The sequence below is a fragment of the Lathamus discolor genome, chromosome 6, assembly GCF_037157495.1.
Source record: "Lathamus discolor isolate bLatDis1 chromosome 6, bLatDis1.hap1, whole genome shotgun sequence".
NCBI classification, from domain to species: Eukaryota; Metazoa; Chordata; class Aves; order Psittaciformes; family Psittacidae; genus Lathamus; species Lathamus discolor.
In genome coordinates, this window is record NC_088889.1 from 42038843 (window position 1) to 42051534 (window position 12692).

Here is a 12692-nt window from a genome sequence, read left to right on the forward strand (position 1 = left end):
TCAGATCAATACATAACTCCTCTGTCTACACCATAGTCACCAAGGGTGCCTTTCATGTTACCAAGAAACACCAGGAATCCTGTTACTATGCTCAAAGTACAGAAGGGACATAACTGTTTCATGCTGCTCAGGAATGTTTACCAATTAATTTGATGTCAACTCTTTTAATGCAATTCTTCCTTCTTAATGCAGTAACAATTCACATGTCTCTTTACTGGCTGCATCAAGGCTATTTAAGCAAGCTTTTTTCCAATAAATTTTTATGCCTACCATTTAGCTTTCCAAATCCATAGCCAAAATTTTTCTCTTGAAACATACACCTAAACAGTCCTTTCAAGAAAACTAAGCCTTATTCACTAATGACCTCAAAAAGCACCAGAAGGTATAATTTGGTGGCACAGGGCAAAAAGTGGATTCAATGGTTTCCACAGCTGAAAGGGTTATCAAACCTGTTTTCAAAAGAATGCCCCAAATGCACTACCTGCTATCACAGACAGAAACACTTTGCATTCCTTTTCCAGAAGTTGTAAATAAATACACAAAAAAAAAAAAAAAAAACAAAAACCACCCACCAAAAAACCAAACAAAAATCACTGGCAGATAAGAACAAGCTAGGATCAAGACTCCCTTTGTCTAGTATAAGAGAATTCTCAGTTGGAGGCCCTACAGCCCCAGGGTATTCAGTGTTTTATCCAACTACTATTCAGTTTCTTTCTGCACAAAAGGAATTGAATGTGCTGCAATAGCATTTGCTGAGAAGTCTGATCCAGTCACTGTTTAACAGAAGTGTTTAAGCCTTGGGCTGCTCTGAAGATAGAGATGCTCTACTGCAGTACCTGGGATTTTATGTTTTTAATTCCTTATTTCATCATGTAGTAGACACCTCTGTTCTCAGACCAGTACAGCTCTGAGAAGCATAGAGAGACATTTTACAGTACTGCAGGAAATTTTCAGATTAAACAAGGGCATGTCTACTGAATTTAAGCATCTTTCAAAAAAAGCCAAGGGCTGCCCTTCTGGATTAAGCTAACTAAATTTGTCTTTTAAAATTCCTCAAGCAAAAATAGTTTTTCCTGCTTGTATATTCTAGAAAGTTACACTTCATGAAACAGTTGGTCAACTGTCATCATATTGTTTCTCTGCTTACACACAGTATGCAGAGAAGTCTGAAAGTATAATTTTAAATAATGCTTCAATTCTCCCTGTTGTTTTTTATTATTAACCAGGTCTATGCAAATGCTTGTTACACCAAGATCTTCATCAAGTATAAGACATTAGTTCACTAGTTAGCTTTTAAACTTCTTGCATACCTACAATGTACATCCCTATTAAGACAGAGTACACAACATGCATTTTTTCTTGATGTTGTTTTTAAAGTTCAGTCCTTCATCTGCAAGTCTGTTGATTTTTTTCAGAATTCTTACGTATGTTCTTATCCTGCTTCCCTTCTGGTCCAGCTGTAAATTTCAAGCTATCCTTACCGGACACAGTGACTGCTGTGATACTATATATCTGAGTCATCTGATTTGTTTCCCTGTCCTTTACTATACCTTTAGGCTTAAAGCATCACATTATTTCCCATCACAACAGCCTGTATTTACTTCAAGATCAAGCTCACCTGCTTTGTCTAGACTATTCCTTTCTCAAAGTGCCTCCTAGCACCTAAAAAATTCTCTTCTTGATCCACCTTTTGTGCTGCCAGCAGTGATCAGGGTTCCATCACATCTAACTGGAACTTCACATAGGGCTCAAAATGCTTCAAAGGTTGATTGCATCTACCTGCATACTTAGTTTGTAGAACCCTTCTACCCTTAAACACCAAGATATTTCACAACTCTTCCTCCATAGAACATACTAACTTCTGCACAAAGGCAGAGCAAAGTCTACCTGTTACAATATCCAGTTTCCACACCTGTTAAGCAGTATATGCTTGAGGGAAAGCAGGAGAACAACAACAAAAAAAAACCAACCAAACAAAAAACCCACATCAAAAACCCATAACCCAACCTCCCCCTCCTCCAAACAGCAATCTTTCTGTGGTATAACCTCCCAGTTTTCATGAAATCTTTTTTTTTTTTTTTTTTTGTTAAGAAGCAGGAATTTGTCTACTTTTTCCCAGCACTGGTTTTTTCAATTTATATCACTTCTCTTCTAAGCTAACCCATTCAGTCCCTCTTTACCCAAGAGTTACTGTTAATGTCATATGCAGTATCTTTTCTACTCCAAAACAGACCAAAACGAATTGTAATCAGTATTCAAACTGTATGTATAGCACAGAAATACATAACATTTTTCCCCATATCAAACTCATAATTCTTTTTATTCTTTTTGCTTGGTTCGTAGCAAGTAGTGAGAGTTGACGTTTTCAGACAGCCGTCTATGATGATTTTAAAGCCTCTTCCTGAGTGACAACAGCTATACTAATATTTTGCCTGCTGAAAAGTCTGCCAACTTGTCATCTGTAACCAGGTTCTACTATCACTATTCCATGTTTTTGAATATATGCCACCTAATTACAGCATGTCTGCCTCTCCCAAGTTTAATTCCTTCACCTACAGTGACCAATCAAACTTTTCAAGAATCTTCCACTACAGTATCTATCATTCCACAGTTACCTTTGTAAATTTTTTAATATATATAATTATATCATTTTATTCCACAGATTGACCTCACCTCTTCTCAACCCTTACGCTACCCAGACTACACAAGACCAAAGGAACCACCTTACTGATCCAGAAAGGTAATTTCTATGTATACCTAGAATATATGCAATTACAGAGCAAAGAACCCAAAGCCTTTTCAAGTAAGAGTCTAGCACTAAATTTACTTACATAAAACATTTAAAATTCTACATTTAATGTGTTCTTATCTGTACATACCAACACTGGCAATTAAAGAACCATGACATTTAATTCACACACTGAAAATCAGAACCAGAAGTGTCTTACTGCTTCTTGTAATAAAATATAGAATATTAAAATGTTCAATAAAAGGTAGTGTAAGAAAATAAGCAGAGCTTTTAGAAAGATTCATTAGAAAGCTCTCATTCAGTGCTGAATTAACATTTCTATAATTTACGTTCACAGATTATTAAACAAGCTCTCAATCATTTTATGAAGTGTCAATCACATATTTCATGGCCTGTTCATTTTGAAAAAAGAATAAAAGACTTCAATTAATATGACATGACAAACATGCCTAGGGAAAGGAAGGTGAATTCCTTACTCTGTTAAAAACTGGTGACATCTGAAGATAATATGCTGGGAAAATTAGAGAAACTGCTTGGTCACTTTTCACCTGGAGAAAGGAGGGGAAGAAGAGCAGCAGCATAGGTACCTTAAGTACTCTGCAAAAGATATTGACATCTTGGTCCAATCTGCATTGTTCAGAAATTCTTTACTCAATTGCCATGAAGTTCCCTCTGAAGATACCTTAATTAGCAATACAGATCAAGTGCACAAATGTGTTTATGAGTATTTCAAAACATATTTGTTTACAGTTTTCAGCAATTCTCACACACTAATAAATTAACGCATGTGCTCCTCCTCCATCCGTCTGGTAGTCAGTCTTCCATTAAGAGAAAAAACTGATGCCTGCTTTCCCTTCCTCTCAAGTTTGGACAGGGTTTCCTCCCTGTTGATTGACTCCGAAGTTGCAAAACACAAACCTATTCCATGCCAGTTTTGAAGTGATCACAGAAGGGATCCTCTCCTGAGGATCATCTCGTCCAACATCCTGCTCAAACCAGGCCAATCCTGAATTCAGACCAAGTTGCTTATTTAAATTTCATCTTGAATATCAACTACAAAAAGAGTAGATGCCCATAATCTCTTTGGGCAACCTGAATCAGTGCTTAAATAATCCTCAGAACAAGAGCTTTTCATTTCTTCATAGGTGGAACTTCATATTTTAATTATCATTATCTAATCCTCCTGCCACGTACTTCAGTACTTTAGCCTGGCTGCACTCTCTCAGTAACCTCTTCATAGCAATGGGAAGCCACTTTTGGGTGTTTTTTCAGCCTTTCCCACTCCAAGCTGAACAAACCTACAGGTCAGGAGCTCCAGCTCCTGACCCTCTTCTGCTGGACTCAATCTAGTTTGTCAGTACCTTTCTTGTAGTATTTCAGATGAGGTCTAATAAGTGCACAGTAAAAACAAATAATCACTTCTGTTGCTGTAGCACCTACCCTTCTGTTGGGACAGCATGATACAGAAGGTATCCATGGATGCACTACTGACTCATACTTAGCTTATTCACCATGACCCCCAGATCCTTTTAAGCAGCATTGCTACGCAGCCAGTCAAAAGTCCCCAGAGTGTACCACTGCAGGTGTTTAGTCCCTGCAATTCGAGCTGGAGGACTTGGCATTTGTCCTTGCTGAATTCCATCAGGTTCCTGTTGTCCCATTCTTCCAGCTGGCCTATGCTCCCCTGAACAAGAACAAGGCTCTGGCCTTGAATATATTAACAACACAGCCGCTCTAGGGTCACTCGCAAACTTGATGACAGTATAAAATGTACTGTAGGGCTATTTAACTCTATTGTTACTGTATCTATCCAGAATCAAAAGTAACAGTCATGGCCTATGAATTATTTTTTTTCCTTTTACTAAACATAACAGCTTCATGGAAAGTTGAATCAACTGAGCATTATGACTGAAAAAGTTGGTCTAACTCTCTGCCTCACTCCGTTTCCATCCTTCCCTTGCTCACAAATGCATAGTTCTGAAGCCTGCCTCAACCTGGTTTTGTCACATATTTGACCCTTAACTTACCAGCTGTAATACTTAACAGCAGGACCTTGTCCATTTTTGCTGATGTAGCTTTCCAAGACAGTGAACTCCACTGATTCAGAGATATCTGACAAGTGCCCAAAGAGAAGAGCAGCAGAAGCATACAGCAGGAGAGGATATTACTGGCTGTTCCACCATTTCTCATGAAACTACCCTTGGAATGCCAGGCCAAGGGGGTGGCAACTCTTGTTCTGTTCTGTTCTAACAGAACAGATTCCCAGAAGCCTCTAGCTCCCTCAAGTCCCTTTGAATAAAACGGGAGATAATCCATCTTGAATTTCTGGATTTTGCAGCCACTACAAATCTATTTCAATGATTTACCAGCCTTTTTACTACAACAGGCACTGTAGACTCATTTTCTTTGCCTACTAATCTCAATTCTACTTAATCCTCATTCTTTGGAGACAAACTTTTCACTAACTATACTTCCAGTGTAAAAATCTTGCCTCATGGCAGATTCAGTGCAAAAGACCTGGATATAACTTAGGCGAGAAGGAAATTCAGAAAAGGCAATATTCTTTTATTTGAATTACCTCCAAAATAATAAATTTATCAGCATTACAAAAAGGTATAAATATCAAAAGCAGTAATTATTGTACATACAGCAAATATGCAATTTTTTCATTTCACCTATAACTCTCCACAGAGACCATGTGAGGCACTAAATAAGATGTGGCTCTGTCAAATTCATTCTTCCTTCTTTATTCCATTCCTTGTCATGCATAACCTGAGTAACTGAATTATTGAAACACATACTATTCTAATAAGCTTCTCTTCCCTCAATTGTTTTATGTAGAATTAACACTATATCAATGCTACCAGTTTTCTACAAAGTACAGAATCTAAAATTTGACATCTTGTCAATGATGCACATGGACATAATATTCTACAAAGTTAAAAAAATATTTCAAAAACAGAAAAAACCATACTAAAATATTTCTATTATTACTAGAGTTGAATATAGTCAAGAGCCAAATGTATTAAATCACAAACTGAGACAGTATTCCTAATATTAATTTGATGCCTCCTTACTTGATAATTAGAATGAAATGTAATTTTTCACAAACTTTTCGCTGATGCATAAGGATGCATACAAAAAAGTAAATTCGAAACACTAATTAAAAGAAATACTGAAATATGAAAATCCCCTTCATATGCTAATACTATCAGTTAGCATGAGTCAGTTGTGCCCAAATTATTCTAAGTTTGGGAAAGCTAAAAATAATCAACAACAGTATGTGTTAAACAGCACACAAACAGTACATGAAATTAAATTGGTAGCATGTAAAAACAGCATAAAAATATTGCTAACAAAACACGCAAGCTACAAACTTGTAATAAACCTGTAAATCTTTACATTTAAAAAAAGTTAGATCTTCAACAGATACACTTACATGGCAGTGCAATATAAAATTCAAACCATACAAATATTTTGTTGAAGCATTAAATTAGCCTTCAGAAATCTGCATTCCTTTCTCTCAAATAAAACTCCCAGAGTATCCTCCTTACTCCCTACCTGGTATCTCAATGTTTAGAAACACAGAATTCACACTATTAATAGAGTTAACAAACAATTTAGCTTCAAAAATTATCTCAATTCTGCTGCCTACATTTAGAAAAAAAGCTTTACTAAAAAAGTAATTTTCTACATAATTGTTTTTTAAATTAGTACTTGTTTTTTTTTTTTTTCCTGACTGGCCTGGTCAGAGGCACTACAATTTTTTTAAAAATCAGAACTGAACTCTAGTTTCTCTACTAAATACATCTCCATATATCTAGTTTATAGTAAACCAATACATTTAAGAAGTTCATTTCAAGCAATGTTCACAAAACGACCTTCTATTCAGTCCATCAGAAGAAATTAACAAAACATACCATAACAACTGTATCACCAAAATCTTTTGGAAGCCCATAACTAAAAATAACTACCATTGGCAAAAACTCAACTTAAGTAGCTGCCCTCAAGTGCAAGTTAGATACTGATGTGCAAAGAATGTGACAGACATAAAAGCATAAAATCAGCAGCTTATACATTACGCGATGTCACTAATGATATAAAAGTGTTTAGATAGTGTGATTCTATCTGTAACCTTTTACAGACTAACTTTCCAGAAAGAAAGTTTTCCTGAAAACACTATGTATATATACCAAGACATTTAGTGGCAAACTTGGTAATTCACCATTATCAAGTTACTTACCTGAAAGATAAAATTTTTTTGATTGTCTTATTCAATGAATCAACAATAAAGAGCTCTGACAACCAACCAAGATTGCTCACCATTCTATAGTTACAATGAATTCAAAACTGAAAGGCTTGGATAGAGAAAAGGTTTCCTATAATCATGGACACCATGTAAACACACAAAGTTTATTTAGAATATTTAGTCAAGCTTTTCTTATTCCTTTTCCAGAAATGACAGTGTTACTGAATTTAAGATAATCTTACATGTTATTGTACAACTTATTTTTTTTTCCAAACAATAGGTTCCAACAAGACAAAATATTATGAGCTATTACTGCTTCATACTATCAGCATCAGGAACAGTACACACTGCTGCTAAAATGGAGGTTTTTAAGCATGCACACTGCTCATTAGGCTTAAATCTGCTTAAGTATTAACCCACTTCACTCCTTCAGTTTCCATTTCCAATACTATCAAACAAAGATTCCAAAGGCATTCAAGCACTAGATTATCTTAAAAACACAGATATTAGTTGACTCCATAAAGCTAAACCAGTTCAGAATTAAACTACTCGTTGGAAAATATCCAACTAAATAGGAACACACAGAAAATACCTATAACTTCAGGCACTGATTTAGGATCCCTTATCTCTGCCAGACCTTCCTTTACCCTGACAGGATCTCTATGGCTCCTTCAAAAGAATTATCTTCTGATTTCTAAAAGGTTTTGGTTTTGTTTCTTTGTTTTTGTGAGGATGTTCCAGAACAGTATGGCAAATCAAAAATCTGATGGTATTTTCTGCATGCACTCAATTCTTTAAGGTTTATGGAGGAGTAAGAATCTTCAAGGACACCTTCTTCTCAAATAAGCATTCAAAAGAGAGAAAACTGATTTTCACACTGCATGCTTCCTAGCCTCAGTCACAATATAGATGAGTAGGTACAAAGCACTGCCTTGTGTAATTTCATGAGGCAGAAAGAGGCAGAAAGAGGGAACATTAAGAGGGAACAATTAAGATCAGCCCTTAAATTTGCAACACACCTGCAATTCAGCCACAATGCAAATTTACATGTGCTAATACAAAGGGGAGGAGCTGAACACTGTGAAAGTACCTGAAAAGCTAAAAAAATATGTCCCCTGTAAGAGAAATATACTGATTAGCCTCATTCAAGAAAAGTTGGAAGACTGAACTTTCTTGATTCAAAAGACAATTACAAACACTCATATTGAGTTCACTTAGCACTGATTCTAGGCTGACTTGATAAGAGATGGTTGTACTGTATGATTCCCCAGAGCCAAGCAACATTATCAGCTGGAATTGATACAATTCTGGAGTCCAGCCTGAAGCCAATAGACCCTGACAGCCATTCTGCAGGCCAGTCATCTCCAAGACTGTATTTGTGGAATTTTCTCTCAGACGGTCCGTAAGTCAGTGGATGTGAGTCTATCCCAGTACAAGATCTGAAGGTAATGCAAGTGAACATCCTCCTTCCCCAAAGGCAACAAATACTTTCATTCAGAACACTGCTTGAAACTCAAATACCTGCAGAATATTAACCTAATATAAAGATAATACACACTAAATAGAAAATTCCCTCAGCCACATATGGAAGGTGACAAGAACAACCAAAGATACTTACAGAGAATCCATAGTAGGAGAAAGAAAGTTGTAGTACAGATCAAAAGCAGAGGTCTTGTTCTGTACTAAGTGCTTAGCAGAAACAGCAGGACAACTACTGCCTTCACAGCCACAAAGCAAGCATGCAGATGGCACAATGTTTGTCCAGCTTAAACATATAGCCAGAATTAAAATTGTCCACCTTTTCAGTAGCTGCACCATCCTGGGATGACCATATATTACATACAATATACCATATATTGTATGTATGTATGTATGTATGTGTTGTACATATACACCATACAGTATAACATATATTCAACCAGCTAAAGGAAAAGCAGCACCTCCTGAATTCTCACTTTCAATGAGCCCCTCACATTTTGAACACATAAGTTTCTTTAGATCTGGATTTATAATTTTGTTGTTTGGAAGTATTCTCACAAAGTTAAACATGCTCAGATTTAAGATACTACTTCTAGATTCTACAAACTTCAAAAAGTCACTTGGTCTTCATTACTGCTGGATGGCTGGTTTATACAGCCACACGTAGTAGCTGTATACAGCTGTTTCTAAAGAACACAAATTCAGACAGTGACTCGCCAACATAAAATTATGTTGATTTGGTTTCGGATATTTTTTTGCGACATACAATACCAAACAAAATATATATTAAGCTGTCTGTACCAGTCTATTACTCCTTGACTGTCTTCCTCCTTCCCCATTTTTCCTGGGTAAGGGTGTGGGTAGGTAAGAGGTGGGGAAGAAGGAGGGGAAGCAAAGAGCAAAGGCAAGAGGCAATCAAAAACTGCTGTTACCTTTAGGCAAAGAATCAACAAGAAGTAAAGGTTAACAACAGATTTATACTAACACCTCTGACGCCCAAAAGATTAGTGCCTGAGGTCTAACCTGATTTTTTTTTCATTGCAATAATGCAATATATAAGTCTTCAAAACCAGCTACCAGGCCTACCACCTATAGGAGATCTGGAAACACTGCTCTCACAGAGAGAGATATACCCTCATTTGCTGCAAATATAGCAATGTAGCATTTATGCAATTTCAGAGCAACCAAGATCTACACACCAAGCAAGAACTGGTGCTTGCCATCTTAAGAAACAAACAAGCAAAAAAAAAAAAAAAAAACAAAAAAACCCCACCCACTCAAAAAAACAAAACACAAACAAAACAGAACAACAGAAACCCAACCACAGGTCACTCCCAAACCTAACAACTCCCCACTCTTAAATGTAGTCTTCTTTGGACCTGCAAGATGGTCCCACATAGCCATGACATCCATGGTTATGGAGTAAACATGCTAAAAGCAGGGGAAAACACATAACTGGGGAGCCAGGGAGAAAGGAAAGAGAAGAAACTGTACTGAGAAATTTCACCCTAGTACAAACACAACTATGTTAATATTTTATGTTAAACTGGAAATCTGCAAGTTAAACAAACTGCTTAACATGTTTTCATGTAAAATCACACAGTATTTAGAAATGTCTTCATCTCTGTAACAAGTAAAAATGCAAAACCAGGTTTAGCAGCAAAATAAGGAAAGCAAAATGACTAATTAAGCCATACCATGCACCTGTTTTCTGTAACTGGAAAAAATGGATTTCAGAGCTCTTTGATACATGAAGTAAAATAGTGGCAACAGGGAGACATGTAAAACTGGAATGCCATTGGTTAAAAGTCATTTGGCATTAGAGTGTCATACAAGCTTTTTAAATTACAGGAAAAAATACTTAACTTCAAATGTTTGTTAAAATGAAAGTAAGTACTTGTGTAAATATAGACAAACAGACATCACATATTAAGCATACAATTTAGAGAATATACTCTACTTTCAAAATGTGCTTTTTCTGTAATTATTTACTTCAAGGATAAAATTCTAAAAGTACTTTGAAACAGACAATGAGAGGCTTTACTAATTAATGCAAAGTGGGAAAGTCTTTCCTCCAATAGTTCTCCTATCTTACCTGTATCTTCAATGAATTGCACACATTTTTCAACAAACAGAGGTATCGGTTTCTCAGGTGTAACCAGATCCTGTAGGGGCATCCCAAAGTAATTACTTTCCCAGTTTCTACGAATTGGAGGATTGAATGTCTTAGTTTTCTTTTTCGGCTACAACAAAACAGAGTTATTTAAGCAATATTCAAGTAATATTTTAACTAACTCATATTGTAACTATTTAGTAAAAACAAGCAGATCACACATCAAACATTAAAATTCCTCTATGACGAACTGAGTAGAAAGAAATGTACTTTAAAATAGCATACTTTAGACACAAAGCACTCAAATAACTTCTAATATATTTGGTCTTTTTGGCATCACATTAGGAATAGGATGACACAATGCAACAGAAATACTACAGGAACAAAAATAAACACACTGCTTACTTAGACTACTACAATAAGTCTTTACATACTACAGTTTTATATGGATTTTTCTTGCTTGTTCTGATCCATCCACAATCATATCCCTCCCTACACCAAGAAGGACTGTTAGCAGTTCAACTGCTGGACCACATGTGGACGATTACAAGAATTACATGTTTTATGTCTGAATGTTCATGAAAATACTCAGAGATGGACATATAAAGTGCTCAATCAATTGGCTGTACATTGGCAACTGAACATGGAAATGGAATGAACATCACCATTAAAATCCAGCATTTTATCTTTATACACAGCAAGAAGTTAGTTAAAAGCAGCTACATTTTCATATAAAAGCTCTTCAGTCAACATCTAATAGTACAAAAGAAAAATAAAAAGCACAACAGCCAGATTTAAATTTAATAACAGGGTTCCTAGAATGTTATAATTCATAAGACTAAAACTCAATTAGCAATTAAGACAAGACATGTTTCCATGTTTTCCATCTAGAAAAGTCTGGAATTTCAATCTATGTGTATAAGTAAATAAGTCAATTAACTTCTAGGATATTGTACAATTTATTTAATCAGTCCTGAAAGACTACCTAGCATGGTACATATTCATGACTGCATTGCCCACTGAGAATTAAGGAGACGAAGTTGAATTCTAGAGAAGAAAGTGCAAACTCCAGCCTAAAGAACACTTCTCTGACTCTCACCCTACAGCACCTCTGGAATTTCTTCAGCACTTGATAAAAATACCTGTTAACCAAAGCCTTTCAGTAACCTAATTAAGCAACAGTAAACGTAAACCTTTTTATTTATGCATGTCTCTTCATTAGATAGCTTGTGGTTCTTAAAATCAGCAACAGAGTTCCTGTGACTGACCATGGTAACAGAAGGCTAACAAAAAATAGGCTTATCTTTCAAATTCTGGATTTCTATAGAAGAGTTCTTCAAAATATTAGAAAGAAATTGCTCTCCAGCAATACATTTCTCCCGAAGTTTTACATTAACTGAAAATCTAATAAAAACTTCACAAAAAAAGAACTTAGGATAAAACTTGAAGATAAACTTTCATGACAAAGCAGACAATATCTGAAACCATTCTTTTCAACTGTCAACTCTTTGAATAACTTTTACTCATCCTGGATAACTAATTCTGCCAGCATGTGACTTCAGTTTAGAAACATCTTTTCCTTCCTTCCTTCTCACTGTGGCAGTCGGCAGCTTTGAAGTCCCCAGCACTCAGTTTATTGGCCATTTTCTCTTTAGTGGCAAAATCTTATCTATGCAACATTTAGTTCAGAGGAGCAGCAGCTGAAAGTGCCAACAGAAGCTAAAGGTGTAAAACCCAGACAAAGTGAGTGAAAAGTGTCTGCAAAGCCACAATAAGGAATGTTGGGGTTTTTTTTCCTAGTAATTGTCCTGCATTTAGAAGAATGGTTTAAGGGATTGAGATATCAAGCATGACAATACGCACTCAAAAGTACAGGAAGTTTTCTTACACAGAATTGTCTACCTGAAACAGTTTAACCACCAATGTGGCTACTTTGTCTAAAGAATCTAAAGAAGAATAAAAAAAAAAAAAAAAAAACAAAACCACAAAATAATTAAAAAACAAACAAAAAACCCACTCCAACCAACCAAAAAAAAAAAAAAAAACACCACAAAACACAACCAAAATCCTGAAGTCCTTCTCAAACTGATCTAAAAGTAGAG

General features: G+C 35.8%; 1 protein-coding gene across 1 annotated transcript in view; it reads right to left on the reverse strand.

The window, feature by feature from the left end:
- The window catches only part of ARHGAP5 (Rho GTPase activating protein 5), a 51149-nt gene that overhangs the window by 14408 nt on the left and 24049 nt on the right, over window positions 1–12692 (reverse strand). The window contains exon 4 of the mRNA XM_065686407.1: window positions 10573–10720. Coding sequence (XP_065542479.1) covers window positions 10573–10720 — 148 coding nt within the window. The remainder of the gene's footprint in view (window positions 1–10572; window positions 10721–12692) is intronic.